Source organism: Pelodiscus sinensis, chromosome 20 (assembly GCF_049634645.1).
Source record: "Pelodiscus sinensis isolate JC-2024 chromosome 20, ASM4963464v1, whole genome shotgun sequence".
In the NCBI taxonomy this organism is placed as follows: Eukaryota; Metazoa; Chordata; order Testudines; family Trionychidae; genus Pelodiscus; species Pelodiscus sinensis.
Window position 1 is genome coordinate 22,665,519 of NC_134730.1, and position 16,332 is coordinate 22,681,850.

Consider the following 16,332-nt stretch of genomic DNA (forward strand, 5'->3'; position numbering starts at 1 on the left):
GGGTTGCTCCAGTAGCGCCGCTCGGTGCTACTGGACCAACCCAGCAGCACCCCATCTGCTCTGCCCCAGGCGTCCTGATTCAGCCGCTGCTGAAACTGACCAGCAGCGGCTGAATCAGGACCTGGGCCAGAGCAGCTGGGGTGCTGCCGGGTTCGTCCAGTAGTGCCCAGAGCGGTGCTGCAGGACCAATCGGCAGGGCCCCAGCTGCTCTGCCCCAGAGTCCAAAACAAAAGCCTGGTCTGCTAGGGGGGGGGGGGAGCACACTAGTCAGATCCGCGTAAGTTGGGGACTGCCTGTATGAGGGAGATTGTCAGCTCACAATTTAAAATTTTTCAAAAATTTTGGAAGATTTAAAAATTTGAAAAAATTATGTTGAATTGAATAAAACATTTTGTTGAACCCAAAACAAAACATTTGGATTTGATTTTGAGCTCTTTTAATGTGTTTTAATTTTTCCACCATTGTAGAGCACATTCCATTCATCTGAGCTTAAGGTGAGAAAGGCCTGGAGTATTCCGGAGCTCTCTTCCTGAATAAATGATTGTACATTCTTGCCTACCATATATGAAGGACAGTATTCTTGGTCATAGCTTGGTCATATCCTGCACTGGTCATGCTAGAAAAAATATACTTAAAGTAGTATTTTCAAGTTTTTAGGCCAGGGGCAGTAAGAACATCCTGCGGGCTTGGTGGGCCATATCCAGCCACCAGATCTGACCCATAGGCCACCCTGCTGGGACCTCAGCTACAGAGCAAGTCCACACCGCTTGAAGTGGCTGGCTGCTCTCTGTGGATGTGCTTCACGCATTGCCCCTCCTCCCAGCAAAATCTCTTGGTTCCCATTGGCTAATTGCCTCAGGGTCCCGCAGGGGCACTGGCCAGGAGCCACCTAAATAAGCACCTCCCAGCCAAAGCCTGCCTCTGGTACCCCACCCACTCCATCCCCCTAACTCCTGCCCCAGGCCACCACCCCCTTCTGACCCAGGTCACTACCCTTCCCCCCTCACAGGTCATAAATCCCTCTCAGACCTTGCACCTCCTCCTACCTTCCCCCCCCCATCGAGTATCGTCCCCTGTAACCATCCCTCCACCTGGAGGTTTGCATCCCAAGCCTCTGCCCCAGATCATAACCCCCTCCTTCACCCAAACTCCTTCTCAAAGATCACACTCTCTCCTGCACCCCAGGGCCCTACCCCGAGCTCCTTTCTTGAACACAACCTCTGTCCCAGACCCTTCATCCCCTCCATAGAAAAGTGTGGCCCTTGGCCACTTACCAAAATATTGGGAGTGGTCCCCATCAAAAAGTATTGTCCACCCCTGTTTTAGGCTATAGGGTTGGAATTTAGGAACCAGGGTTCTACTGACTTCCTGGGCAACCTTTGGAGAAAGTTACTTAAAACTCCCCTTGGCTGTTTCCCCATTTTAAACATTGGGATAATACTATCTTGCAAAGGTTTTTGTGAGGCTTCAGGCTGGGATTTCAGAATGTGCTTAAGGGAGTTAAATACCTAACTCCTACTGAGTTTCATTGCGATTTGAGCACCTCGTTTTTAGGCTAGTTCTGAAATTCCAGCATTAATTCCTCACCTTTTGGGGAATACTCTGGGATCCTTTTATGAAAAGAGCTGCAAAAAGTGTTTCAGGGATTTTGGGGAGGCAATGAATGACATATCCACATCACAAATGGGTTCTAAATATGCATTAACATGAGAGAGCACAAAGTGGGAAAAATAGAATTGAATTAAAAATGCATTCTGTTTTCCTATTTGATGTAGGTTTTTGTCACAGACTCAAGGATTCTGTTGAAAACTCTATATCCACCTGAATATAATATTCATAAGGTTGGGTAAAATTTCATTTGCATGTTGTGATCTGGTGGCAAAATATATCAGGGCACCACACAATTTGCATTTCACCTCGTTTAACACCAAATTGCAGTCTGTTAATAAATGGGACTCCAGGGGTTTCTAAGAAATAATGTTTTATGGCATTATCTTTAAGTAAGTAATAGTCTTGCCTCAGTGGTAGAGTTCAGGAATTGGCCCAAGCATATTGATTTTTAGCAGAAAGAACTATATTTCAGCTGTGCTTCTGCCTTGATGTTATTGTCTTGGGCATCTGTCTTGGTATGTAAATGGTTGTTGCAAGAAGGAGAAAAACAGTTCCTTTAACCTCTGAGGTTAGGACAAGAAGCAATTACCTTAAATTGCAGAAAGGACTGTTTAGGTTGGACATTAGGAAATGCTCCCTAATTCTGAGAGTGGTTATGAACTAGAATAAATTCCCTGAGGAAATTGGTGGAATCTCCATGGGTACATCTAAACTACATCCCTCTTTCAAAAGAGGGATGTAAATTAGACATATCGAAATTGCAACTGAAGCCGGGATTTGAATTTCCCATGCTTCATTTACATAATCGCATCATGGTGTTTCTTTTAAAAACGTTATTTTGAAAGTGAAACCTCAGTCTAGACACGATTCTTTCAAAAAGAAAAGCCTTTTTCAAAAGATCCTGTACTCCTCAAAAAATGTTTTATGGCATTATCTTTCAGTTTAAGTAATTATGAAAAGACCATTTTCCTTCAGTGTCTCTTAACTACTTTAAGAAAAATATGCAAAACCACAAACAGAAAGAGTTGTACTTTAGAACACAGTAGCTTAATTTTTAAAATAGTCTGTCTTCTGCATACATTATATATTGTTGCATCACCGCCATTTATTTCCTGGAAGTTGTTACATCTGGGGGCAGGAAAAGTGTTGTCTCTGATGGATATGTTAGTCTGAAGGCATGCCTGTACAGGAAAATTTCCAGGCATACTTTGCTATAGTTATACTGATATAAGTCCCTGAGTGAACATTTTTCACTTTTATTCGAGGGATTTATATTGGTAAAATTATAGTGGAATAGTTATTCCTACATAATTATGCTAGCAGATTTCCCCATGTAGATAAGCCCAGAGTCTATAGATTTAGCACTTGGATTCCCAGTCTGCTTTCTAGCCTAAAACTCCTGCATATCTTGTAACATTCTGCAATAGAGCTGCATGGCTGGCTGTATACTCTTCTTTTTTTTATTTGGATAATCCCCCCTCTGCCCTTTCATGTTTGGTTCCTTCTTAAAATAAAGCAAATTATTTTAAGCCTTGGGATATTTAAAGCATTCAGAATATTTCTGCTAGGGCGCCTGACACCTTAATTCCAGAACATAGTTGGCAAAAATGTACCTGTAGTATTTACAAACCTGTCACAAATGTTGAACATTGGAAAAGCCATGCTTTCTGAAACCTCCCGGGTAGGCTAATTTTGCCCATCGTTCTGTTCTATTATTGGCCATGCTATGTTTAGTAGCACATATTACTTATAATGTGTCTTATTTTCATAAGAAACCTGTCTAAGCTACTCAGTGAGCTATGAAAAACAATTCCAGGTTATGCCTAGGGCTGGGGTTCTTATACTTCCCCGCAACTCATTCTGACAGCAAAAATTACTACACAACTCCAGCAAGGTAAACCAAACCTTGTGCCTGCCTAAGCCCCACTGTCCCACACTTGGGGGGGAGAGAAGCAAAGCCAAACTCCTGACCCCACTTTCCTGAGGCCAAAGCCCAAGCCCCAGGGTTAGGACTTAAGTGTTCCTAAGAGGGCCTGAGGTAACAGCACCCATTCCAGGTCCCATCCCTGCTCTGACCCTGCCCCACTTCCACTCCTTCTCTTCCCCCAAGCCCTGCCCTTGCTTCATCCCCGTCCCACTTCTTTCCTGCTCCCTCCCCTCCCACCTCCATTGCACCCATTCCCCAAAGCTCCCTCCCCCAAGAGATACAACCTGGAGGGCCTGATGTGGGGCAGCAGGGGTGGTGTCCCAGCGCACTCACCTCGGCAGCAGGAGCCACAGGAAGCAGAGCAACCCAGCAGCCTGCTCCACTTTTTTGCCATGTCCCAACTGGGTTGTTCTACACCACAGTGACAGAAAGCAGAGGGCCCTAGCCCTGGCCCACTCCCTCCAAAGCTCAGGGGAAGCATTGCTTGGGGGAACTGAGTGGCCACCAGCCATCACCATGGTGAATTAGAGTGACCTAGCTGGAAGATGGCAGTGGAGCATCACTCTGCTTCCTGTGTCCCCCACCACTATAGTGCGTGCAGGGGGACCTGACCCCTGCAATTAGCCCCAGACAACTACCCCCCAGGTAATCTTGAAGGCAACCCTGGTCTCAGTGGGGTAAGATAATATGGAGGACTGGCCCTGTCCACTTGATGGTTGGGGTGGTCACCACTGTGCTCCCCCAAAGTACAGGGCCGGGAGTGACTGCCCCAAACTCTCCTATGGATGGGACAGCTCTTCCGAGGGCATCAACCTCAGATAGAGAGCCTGTAACCTGAACTTCACCAACCAGAGCTGATTTTCTTGGCCACTTGGGCTTTGGACCTGGGCTTCTGCAAGTCTAACCCTTGTGACTCCATTAAAATAGGTTTGCGACCCACTTCACGGTCCTGACCCTCAGTTTGGGAACTGGCAGCGTTTTGCAACTAAAACAGGCGTCCCATTGTTCTAGATCCTGCGTGTACACATGGAGATGTTTTTTGCTCCACCGAGCTTACAATCTATCTTGGCAAGATAAAGGATGGGAGAAAGAAAGTATTAATGCCCTTATTTTACAGATGGGTAACTGGATCAGCAAAATTTTGTAATTTTCCCAAAGATACATAGTGAGTTTGTAGCAATGTTGGGGATGAACTCACATACCAAGTTCTAGTTCAGATAATTGTGAAAATTCAGTAGCTTGAAAATGAAAAATACTCAAGATCACTTATTACAGAATTAGTCTGTCTCAGAAATGATGCTAGATATCTTTATAGATATCTTTTTATTGTATGATTTGAGAGGAGTACCTTGGAAGCCATGATTATTTCTGCTATCAAATAATCAGCAAAGTGTTTTACCAAGTATTGATCCACTAGCTAGCCACACTTGGCACCGGTAGTGCTAATTATCTACGATTGGAAGTTTTCCATGAAAATTAGATTTTGGAAGCGCAGTTAAGAAACAAATATTTTGCTGAATCTTGTAAGAAAGCCTGGGGAAGCAAACGGTATGTCTGAAAAATGATCTCAGCATAAATGCCGCGGTGAAACAAAAGCATTTATCAAAAGAAAACATTGAGACGGGTCACTCTGTGTTGGGTTTTTTAAGCGGAAAGACATTTATCCTCTGTTCTGTTTCAGTGATTCTATATTCAGGATATCAAGTGAAGAAGACTATGGCGGGCCCCTCCCGCCTGAGCCCCAAAACACAGTTTAAGTCTGGCCCTTTAAGGCAAGGCCAAGGCCCTCCGGCCTAAGTCCAAACACAGTGTAAGTCTGGCCCTTTGAGGCAAGGCCAAGGCCCTCCCGCCTGAGCCCCAAAACACAGTGTAAGTCTGGCCCTTTGAGGCAAGGCCAAGGCCCTCCGGCCTGAGTCCAAACACAGTTTAGGGTTGTAGCGGGGATACCCCTCTGGTAGGGGGACCCAGGCCCACCCTACTGTACCGGGTCCTGGCCCAGGGCCTTGTGAGTGACCGGATAGCGGGTCACTCGGCAGGGCAATCCGGCCAAAACGCGCCACGGTTCTCAGGGCGGGAGAGACGGTTCCCGCTCCTGCCCTGGGCCACTTCCTACCTGCTTCACTGGGGTTCCTTCCCATGCCCGTCCAGGTTGTTGTGGCCTCCGGGTCGGTGTCTCGTTGGCGGGCAGTCTCTGGGGGGTACCACCTCGCCTCCGCATCCCCACCGGCCTCCTCTGGAGTCTCGGGTGCCAGCTGTGCGGGAGCTCCCTTCACAGGTCCTTCTCCTCCGGCTGTCACCCCTGACTGAGTCTTTCCCCAGGCTTTTATGGCGGAGCTACAGTCCGGGCATGCTCGGTAGGGCTGCGGGGAAGGGGCCTCTGCAGCCAGGTAACCCTGGCTGGGCCCTGCAGGCTCAGTGCGGGGCTACCTTGCCCCATCACAAAGACAAATACATCAAACTCTGGGAGGATATTAGCACAGTAGATTTACAGTTACTCCTGATACTATTTTTTTTAAAAATCACTATTTTAATTTTGAAAAGTTGGCTGATTATCTGAAAGTATTTTTTTTTAAAACAGGAAAAAAAATGTCCAAGTGACTGGATAGCCATTAAATAGCCCAGAAAACATATAAAGCACAGTTACTGACCATTAGAAAGACAAAAGTAGGTGGATCTCTTTTACTGCTTGGACTTCTGTTTAGTGAGACAGACAAGATTTCAGGATTCACAGAGCCCTTCTTAATATTAATATCAGATCAGTAGGGGGGAAACTTGCAATGTGGTTCAAACTTATTTTGGAGAGTCTACTATTGGCATTGAGAGAGAGTTGAATTTTCATCTTGTTCAGTTCTTTGCCCTTTTGTTAAGCATGCCAACAAGTTTGCCAACTGTGTCAAAAATGTAGTTTGCAAAATGTTTGAGAGTTCCATATTCACTATTCTCTTTGATGCTTTGTGTGTCCAAGGAGATGAGAATGTGATGGTCATTGGTTCAGAATGTTGTGACTTGATGTTGTAACTGGCAAGCTATGAAAGAATTACTAAATGCAAACAATGTCTAGTGTAAAAATGAAAACATGGATCACAGCTTTTTGTATCCTGTGACTTTACTGCTTTTATGTCAAACATGTATTGATGACTTGGCTTCTTATCTGATATGCATTGATGCAGTAGGATTGACTGTTACAAACTGTAACATTGTTGAGTATCTGTGTTTTGACTAGCTTACATAACATACTTGTTCTGTTCTTCATCCAGCGAGAAGCTACTTTACTCATAGGGATGATGGTGGTTGATCCTACCGTGAGTACAGGGGACTAGACTTGACGACTTTTCAAGGTTCCTTCCAGTGCTTTGATTCTATTTTTATGTGTAAAATTAACTGTCATTTTTGGAAGTTAGCTAATATTGTTGGTTTTGCTATTTATATCCGTAAAAAGGACCAATAATTCACCTGCTGCAGTTGACACAGATTGCCTTTATGTAAGCCATTGGGCTAAAATTGTATTATTGTTTTTAGTGGTTCTACATCCACAAACTTGCCAAAATCTGTCAATCATTCCTGGCCTCTTTCTGAGATGAATATGCAATAAGATTCTCTAGAGGAATCTCAAATCCATTTAGATTACTTAGGTAGCTAAACATTCTCTTACTGAGCAATTTGACATAGAGACTAATATAGTTGTATAGGACAGTATCTTGATGTGATAATTATTTAGTCATAACACATCATTTTCTGTATCCTTATTTCTTAATTTGTAATGTCATTATTTTATTAATAATAATAATAATAATAAATAATGTAGTGTTTTTAGTAAGGAATACAGTTTTTTAATAGACTTCAAGCCCCTCCCCCCCCCCAAAAATCTTGCACCTCAGCCTTATCAAATGGTCATGAAAATTTATCAGCCCAGTCATACTCTGCTGCCCATTCTTTGTCATGATGTTTTGAAGGATGATGAAAAGACCAATGATATTTGCTCAACAATTAAAGTTATGCATCCCAACAGATTGTGTGAGTAAAATTTACGAAGTTTTTATGGTATAATCCAAGGATTTTCTCTGTTTTCCCTGTTACATTGGGCCACATTTAGAAGTTCTTCCTCAGTCAGCATTTTCATTTACATAAGTAATAGTCTTGCCTCAGTGGTAGAGTTCAGGAATTGGCCCAAGCATATTGATTTTTAGCAGAAAGAACTATATTTCAGCTGTGCTTCTGCCTTGATGTTATTGTCTTGGGCATCTGTCTTGGTATGTAAATGGTTGTTGCAAGAAGGAGAAAAACAGTTCCTTTAACCTCTGAGGTTAGGACAAGAAGCAATTACTTTAAATTGCAGAAAGGACTGTTTAGGTTGGACATTAGGAAATGCTCCCTAATTCTGAGAGTGGTTATGAACTAGAATAAATTCCCTGAGGAAATTGGTGGAATCTCCATGGGTACATCTAAACTACATCTCTCTTTCAAAAGAGGGATGTAAATTAGACATATCGAAATTGCAACTGAAGCCGGGATTTGAATTTCCCACGCTTCATTTACATAATCGCATCATGGTGTTTCTTTTAAAAATGTTATTTTGAAAGTGAAACCTCAGTCTAGACACGATTCTTTCAAAAAGAAAAGCCTTTTTCAAAAGATCCCGGACTCCTCAAAAAATGAGGTTTACAGGATCTTTCGAAAAAAGTTTTTGTTTTTGAAAGAACTGCCTCTAGACTGTGGTTTCACATTCGAAATAGCGTTTTTCGAAAAAATGCCGTGACGCAATTATGCAAAGGAAGCGTGGGAAAGTCAAATCCTGGCTTCATTTGCAATTTCGATATGGCTAATTTACATCCCTCTTTCGAAGGAGGGATGTAGTCTAGACAGCCCATCATTGGAGGTTTTTAAGAGCAAGTTAGATAAACACCTGTCAGGGATGGTCTAGATTCATGGTGTCCAACACGCTAGCCACTAGCCATATGTGGCTATTTGGCCCGTTGAGTGTTGCTAATTGGCTTGAACAAAGTGGTTATTTGGCCGATTGAGTGTGGCTAGTTTGCTAGAGCAGTAGCCACTATAGTGGCCCTCCATAATACTGTACTTAGTGCTGCTTTGAGTGCAGGGGACTGCACTGGAAGATTTCTCAAAGTCCCTTCAGTTCTACAATCCTGATTCTATAATTCTAGAAAAGGTTCTTTCAGGTTGACATAAAAGGTCATTTTAAGGCACAATTATCTATTTAAATTGAAAGTTGAATTTTAAAAAATTCTCTTTTCCCTTTCACAGTAATACATAGTCCTGTTTTTACAGAAAATGTTCCATTGCATGAAGCACAGCATCTTCTCTTCAGAATTACATGGTTTCAAATGTTCAGGCAATCAGGCAATCTGAATTGCTGCGCATCTGTAAGCACTTTATAATGTCTTTGACATGCTTTGTGAAACAAAGAACTGAGTCATCTTTTTTCCTGCAGCGAGCTTTGCACTCTGGCATTTCTCTTGACTTTTCATGTCTCAACACATTGAAGAACTTATTGTGGCCAACAGCAAAATCATCCTTACAAGTTTTACAAAAGGCTAGAACGGGGACTTGCCTACTCTCTGAACTGCACTCTACTGTTCTCCAGCTCTGTAGAAGTTGTACTTTCACTTTCTCCAGCATTATTGTTGTTGTCTTCTACGTTTTGCTTTTCCTACTCTTTAAGTTCTCTTAGTTCATTGCCAGTTCTGGAAGGAGAGGATCCAAAAATGTATATATCAGTGCAAAGATTATGGAAGATAAGAAAAAGGTCTGTAAATACAAAAATTTGCCAAGCTAATGTTGCAGTTTAGTTAATGACTTGATGTACATTAATTGCACATTGAAAGAATGGTAAACAAGTGAAAAAACCCAGAACATCACTGGTTTTAGCTGTTAAAACCCTAAAATTTAAATATTGTGGGTCAAATTCACCCTTAGAGTAACAACTGGAGTGTCTTTGAGCCTCAACTATTAGCAGTGTGTGAATAAAAAAAACACTGTGGCTACTTAGTAAAACAGTACACTTGCAATACATGTATACACTTCAATCAATGAACCAGTGAAAAAGGGTAGAAAAAAGTGTTTAAAAATTTCAATATAAGGAAAGTAGGGACTTAAAAGCTGCTACTTGGGGGGAAATAATAGAATGGTTCATTGTCTGTTCCCTGCATTTCAGGGAAAATCTAGTCTCCTACAGAGCACTGGGACATACATGCTGGGGAGAAGACTAGGTTTGGAAAGAAAGCATTGGGAGAAAACCCAGAACCATTTTTCAGTCTTTTTGTCAGCGATAGATACTGAGAAGAAGAACTCTTTCTCAAACATCTGTGACTTTGCTTTTAAAGAAAAAGAGGTAAAGTATCTAATGTCCTCAAAACACAGGGTATCTGTAAAATAGTCTGTGCATAGCACTCTGTTGATTTTTCCAAGCGTTGTTCTTTATTCCATTTCCAATAACTTCCTGGAATCCTGCCTTCTTTCTTCTGGAACTGCCTTGACTTGGAGGCTCTTCCAGTATGCTGATGAACTATATATTCACCAGCAAAAGGTCACAGAAGCAAATGAACATCTTCAAAGCAAACTTTTCATAAAGTCACAAACATCTATTATTCCTTGGTAAACATTTGAAAACTTGGCACAATGACACAGGTTACAGGTTTTGGCAAATTAACATAGGTACCAGGTTTAGTAATGAATATATATTTCAGTGCTATATATTCATTACCTGGGCTTATCGGTCAATCCAAATGACTATACACATTCCCCTTCCCCGCGCCTCTGTATCAGAGGCAGCAACCCGGGATGGCAGGAGGCTCCTTAGGAATGGAGTTAGGAGCACACTGGGTGTTGGCCCTGCCCCTGTGGACCATCAAATAATATTGTAACCACTAAGAATTTGTGCAGTTACATGATTATTAAATTAAATGATATCTAATATATATCTGCCCTATTTGTCCCTGCCTAAGGGTGAAATGAACTAATACCACATTACAGTGGATTATTCCAAAAAAGAAACAGACCTGCAATCCATATGCACAATTTACAATGTTATTTTGTGTAACAAATTATTTGCAAAACTTTTCATAGTAATACAGGCTGTGATTCCTTGTTAAATAATCATGATAGTATCTGATGAATGATTACCAGCAGGGGAGGGTCACCCAGGAGTTCAATTTCACTTATGAAAAATGTCTTGCTAAAGTTTTTATTGATGGTAGGAATATTCAGATTCCCTTTTAGCATTTTCTGCTGGCACAATAACTCTGCTTATGACTCTGAACCTCAAATTGATCTACAGGTTGAACCTCTCTAGTCCAGAACTCTCTGATCCAGAAACATCTGTCGTCCAGAATTATTTTAGTAGATAGATGTCTACTTTCCATGGGTGTGGCCCAGTTTCCCGCAGTCTCATAAAGTTTGTCTACAGCCACCGATCCTAGATCTCATTGTTATGTGCTGTTATTTAGTTCTAATTTACCTCTTACTGTCCTCTAACAACCCAGTAAGCAGGAAGTGTTGGTAATGCTGCTAGATAATATAGACTTCCCATAATTCGGCAAATTCTCTGGGTTGGGACCAGTTAGGTCCCAAGGATGCCAGAATAGAGAGGTTCAACCTGTAGTATGAATGGCAGGAAACACCAACACTAGTATTATAGCAGTCTTTTCTGTGCATATCAGGTTCTCATGACTTTAGCCATAACTTCTTTAAAAAACAGAAAAAATGATAAAAGAGCAAACCATTCTTTTTCAAATGACAAATACATGGGAAAATCAAATTATCTTTATTAAAATGAATATTCATTGTTTATCATACTGATTTTCCTTTTATATATATAGATAGGGGAACTGTTGCATCTTTGATAACACTGAGTGATAACTTTTGATCAATAGTGAAGTTTTAATAGTGACTGTTGTACTTCAAGAGAATGTCTTGAATGACACTGCCTTTGCTTTTATAAATATAGCTCTATTTTCCATACAAAATAGAAATACAGTTTCCTTAGCAATAAAGGGTACTCAAAGAGAACAGCCTTAGCTCCATATATCTGCCGCTTTCTCAGGTGAGTGGAGTTTAGAATAAAGGCACTTTCCAAATTATAGTACTGTACTTGCAAAGAAAAAAGTATGCAAGGGCTTTTATCTTTTATTCAGAAGATCAGATGGTAAACTCCCCCGGACAGCCTAGCAGGGGACCCAACTTCTGCTTTTCTTGGTAAGACTTGAGTGACATGAAGCAACAGCTAAGTCAGACATCAAAAGATACAAATGTATGGAGTCTAAAGGTTTGATTTTTACAAACATCTTTCTAATTAGCACAACTTTAAAAAATTGCAAGTTCTGGCATTGATTTTCTCATGGTCTCATGCTCAGTAAAAGTTGGATTTTTCATATTGCAAATGTGCATAAAAGCAAAAACTTACAAATACTGTCCCCCCCCCCCCCCTTCCCTAGCTGATGCTTCCAATCAGTGTTATAAATGCACGATCTCTTTTCCTTCTATCTGCAGTTTCTGTAATCAGCTAGGAACTGTTTTACTTAGCCAAACTTCTCTTGGAAGAACCAGCTCATTTTAGGTGAACATTATTATTAGCTCCACGGATAATTTATATCCAAACCAATTACGGTGGTTTGAGAATGAAACTGAATGAAGCAGTTCAGCTGTCTAGAAAATGTCCAGGGACTCAGGTAATACATTGCATTATCAGTCAGCCCAAATCTGCCTTCTTTATCAAGTGAAGGCGCTTGATTTGCCCCCTCAGTGAATATTTTATTCTACATGAATTAGCCAAAATATCACTAGCAGCCAAAACAAAAGTGAACCCCCATGAGATACTATTAATACAGATATTTTGACAGGAAAAGGGGGCATTTTCACTGAAGTCTGATTACCCCTGGTTCACTTTTGGTGCCCAGGAGATCATCTGTGATGTGTTCATCTAGAACTGGCATACACAATATGCAAAATAATAAAGGTAATAGTTAATTTATCACATACAGCCAGTCCCCGACTTATGAACCCATCAACTTATGACCATCCGCACTTACGATCAACCTCCCATTAACCCCGTTACAGCCGTCCCCGACTTACGAACGCACCATCCGCACTTTCAAACAGCACGGCTGTATGTAAAAGCATGTATTTCTTCTTCAAGTGGCCCCGTGGGTGCTTCACTCTAGGTGTCCCGTCCCGGTGCCGCGGCTCGGAGACTTTTCATAGCCGCGCTCCGCCGGCTCCCGCATGGGTAGTTCACTAGGATCGCGTTCGCGCCTTTGATCAGCCGTGCGAGCCGACAACCATCAGTTCCTCTCAACCGCCTCAGGTCGCGGTCGGAGCTCCCTGATCTCTTTTTCAGTCATGGTTTTAGATAGTTGTCTACCTGTAAATAGTTAAAGTTTTAGTGTTAGCTGGGTTCCTGTTACTTGATAGGTGTTCTCATGTAAAAAAAAAAAAAAAATTCTTTAAAGCCGTTTTCACTAAGAAGCGCTGCAGCGAAGCGCTAAACGGTGAAATTGACTACCCACAGGGATCAGTTTTTACACAGGGATCAGTTTTTTTCTGTAACTCTGCTGACAATGCCAGGATCGACTGGTTTTAAGAAATGCTCAGTGTGCCGTGAAGCCATGCTGACGGCCATGACACTTGTATTAGGTGCCTGGGGGAGACTCATGTTCCTGACAAGTGCACCCATTGCCGTAAGTTAACTTCAAGAGCCTGGAGGGAGCGGGAGATGAAGATAAGGATGCTTATGTTTGGCAAGGCGTTGCAGCCTGACCCTACCCCCCCAGCAGCCACAAAAATCTCCCAGCACAAGAGGAGAGCGGCTTCTCCGGGACCGGCTGGCTCCAAAACGTCAAATCCGTCCCCGACGCGCTCCCTCCCTGCGGCAGTCTCAATCCCGGCAGCAGCTTCTAAAGTGATCCCCGGGAGATCCAGACAACTTTCTGGGGCTGGCATAAAGGAGCCCTCACCATCCAGAGGCAGAGCAGCTTCAGCGCCGATATCAGGAGCGACACCGCAGCTGACCAGCAAGCCTGCACCGGCTTCAGCAGCTTCAGCGGCACCCAGCGGATCGGCGCCTGTTTCGCCTGCCCCGGCTGTGACGTCGGCACCGTCTCCTCCAGCACCGAGACCTGAGGCGGGACACGCCAGTGCCTCAGACTTGGCACCATTGCTAACCCCGGCACCGGGGGCCCTGCCGGCACCGACACCGACACCAGATCAGCAGCAGCTGACCTCTCCAGCACTGTCTCACCTTCACTCGGTGCCTGGTTCCCCTGTGCTTCGGGGTAGGGATGAGACTTCAACATATAGGAAGTCATTGTCCCATCATAGGGACAGGTCTCTTTCCCCATCTGCTTCACCAAGAAGGCGAAGTCGCTATCACGGCTACTTTTCCCCCTCGCGGATTAGGTACAGCCGGCACGATTATAGGGACGCGGTGTATTTAGATGCACGATCCCGGTCGCCCTCCCGTCTCTCGAGGTACAGATCAGTGAGGCGCTCTCCATGCCGCATCTATTATATCCAGCATGGTAGCGCACGTTCTTCTCGATACCCCTCTCCATCACACTCTGAACGTTACTGTGAGCGCTATCATAGATCATATGATGATCGTCCCCAGCGTCACCATTCACCACTATTGCATACGGGATTTTCTTACATCTGCCAATCACCATTAGCGGAATACTTACCTCATCGATCACAACCACTACGCTCACCTTCTCCAACTAAGAGCCCAACAATCCAGTTAGACCAATCCGAACCAGAGGAGGGTCAGTTATCGGAAACGGAGGACCCTAAGACGGAAGCTTCCCCAGCGGACTGCCCATCGTCTTCCCCGGATGAAGCGATTTGCCCAGTTGAAATCTCCTCACCGGATGATCTGAAACATTTTCAGGGTCTCTTCAAACGAGTGGCAGACACGCAGGACATACAGCTAGCAGATGTGCCTGTTAAGAAACATGGCCTTTTGAAGAACCTCCGCCCACAACAACGTGCAAAAGTCGCGTTGCCAATCAATGAGGCGATTATGGAAGTGGCGGACGAGATATGGCAAATCCCAACATCGGTTGCACCTACAAGTAAAAAAGCTGATAGAAAATATTTTGTTCCAGCAAAGGGGTTGGACTTTTTATTCAATCACCCCCAACCTAATTCACTGGTAGTAGACGCAGCGCAACGTAGGGGTAAGGCGCCACAGTACAGAAATACCCTTTTGGACAAGGACAATAAAAAATTGGATATTTTTGGGAGGAAAGTCTATTCCTCAGCTACACTTTTACTTCGCATTGCAAATTACTCAGCCCATTTGTCAAACCATAATTTCGATAATTACTCCAAACTAGCAGATTTGTTGCACCATCTCCCAGACACAAAGAAACCAATCCTGAAAGCAATAGTACAGGAGGGGTACGCGTCATGTAGCGCTGCACTTCAGATTGCTATGGATGTGGCTGACACAGCAGCTCGGGCCGCTGCGACTGGTACCATGAGGAGATCATCTTGGCTTTCGTCAGCAGGGGCGCCGAAGGAATTGTAAAGCAAGGTTGAGGATCTGCCCTTTGACAAACTTAAACTTTTTGCAGCAAACATTGATGAGGTCCTCCACTCAGGAAAAGACTCACGCACCACTCTACATACACTGGGGATGTACACACCTTCCTTCAAACGTAGGCGTTATTTCCCTTACTAACGGAGATATGACTTCAATTTTCCTAGACAGCAATCACGTCCTTTTGACAACCAGCGTCCTAGACAATGCCCCCAGCGCAAATGACCACAGCAGAACCGTTCAGGTAATCAGCAGTCGACTAAGCAACAGATTTGACTTGCTTGTCGAGGATGCAAACCAATTGCCCATAGTCAATACGGAAGCCCATCATCTTTTTCACCATCGTCTACGCTCTTTTTACCACCACTGGTCTACGATCACCATAGACAGATGGGTGCTAGAGGTAGTTCAATCCGGCTTCTCCATCCCTTTTCTCTCTATTCCCCCTACCACTCCCTCCTCCCCGTCCCTCTTCAGTGACCCCTCTCACGAGAAACTGTTGGAGCAAGAAGTTCAACGTTTGCTCACCATCGGGGTGATAGAGTTCCCAAGCAGTTTTGGGGAAAAGGTTTTTACTCCCGATATTTCCTCATACCAAAGAAGTCGGGAGGATGGAGACCCATCCTGGACCTTCGAAGACTAAATTGGCACCTTCAAAAGCAGCGTTTCAAGATGGTGACTTTATCTACCATTCTTCCGTCATTGAACAAAAAGGATTGGTTTGCAGTTCTCGACTTGCAGGATGCTTATTTCCACATAGAAATTCATGTGGCACACAGACATTTCCTTCGTTTCTGATTGGGGAGCGAGCATTACCAGTACAGGGTTCTACCATTCGGCCTGGCATGTGCTCCCAGGGTTTTCACCAAAATGTTAGCAGTGGTCGCGGCCCACCTACGCAGACTAGGGGTAACAATATTCCCCTACTTAGACGATTGTCTTCTCCGGGGTACAACCTATATGGAAACGTGTCATATGATTCGGACAGTATCCAGCGAATTTGCTACCCTGGGCCTTCTCATAAACTTGAAAAAGTCAACACTAGTTCCATCCCAAAATCTCATGTTCATAGGTGCACACCTCGATTCAACTATGGCGCGTGCGTATTTACCGATGGAATGTTTTATATTAATCAAGGAATTGGTACACACGGTTGTCCATGCTCCAACAATTCCCACACATGTCTGTCTACAGCTGTTGGGGCATATGGCTGCTGCCACCATCGTAGTGGGCAACGCAAGTT

At 43.7% G+C, this 16,332-nt stretch overlaps 1 protein-coding gene across 8 annotated transcripts in view; it reads left to right on the forward strand.

Moving 5' to 3' along the window:
- The window catches only part of CEP112 (centrosomal protein 112), a 355,922-nt gene that overhangs the window by 298,226 nt on the left and 41,364 nt on the right, over positions 1 to 16,332 (forward strand). For 4 of the 8 annotated variants that reach the window (XM_075903951.1, XM_075903952.1, XM_075903953.1 and 1 more), the window contains one exon: positions 9,711 to 9,887. The exons of the other annotated variants lie outside the window; for them this stretch is intronic. In XM_075903951.1, the coding sequence (XP_075760066.1) occupies positions 9,711 to 9,887 (177 nt within the window). The remainder of the gene's footprint in view (positions 1 to 9,710; positions 9,888 to 16,332) is intronic. 8 annotated transcript variants of the gene reach the window in all.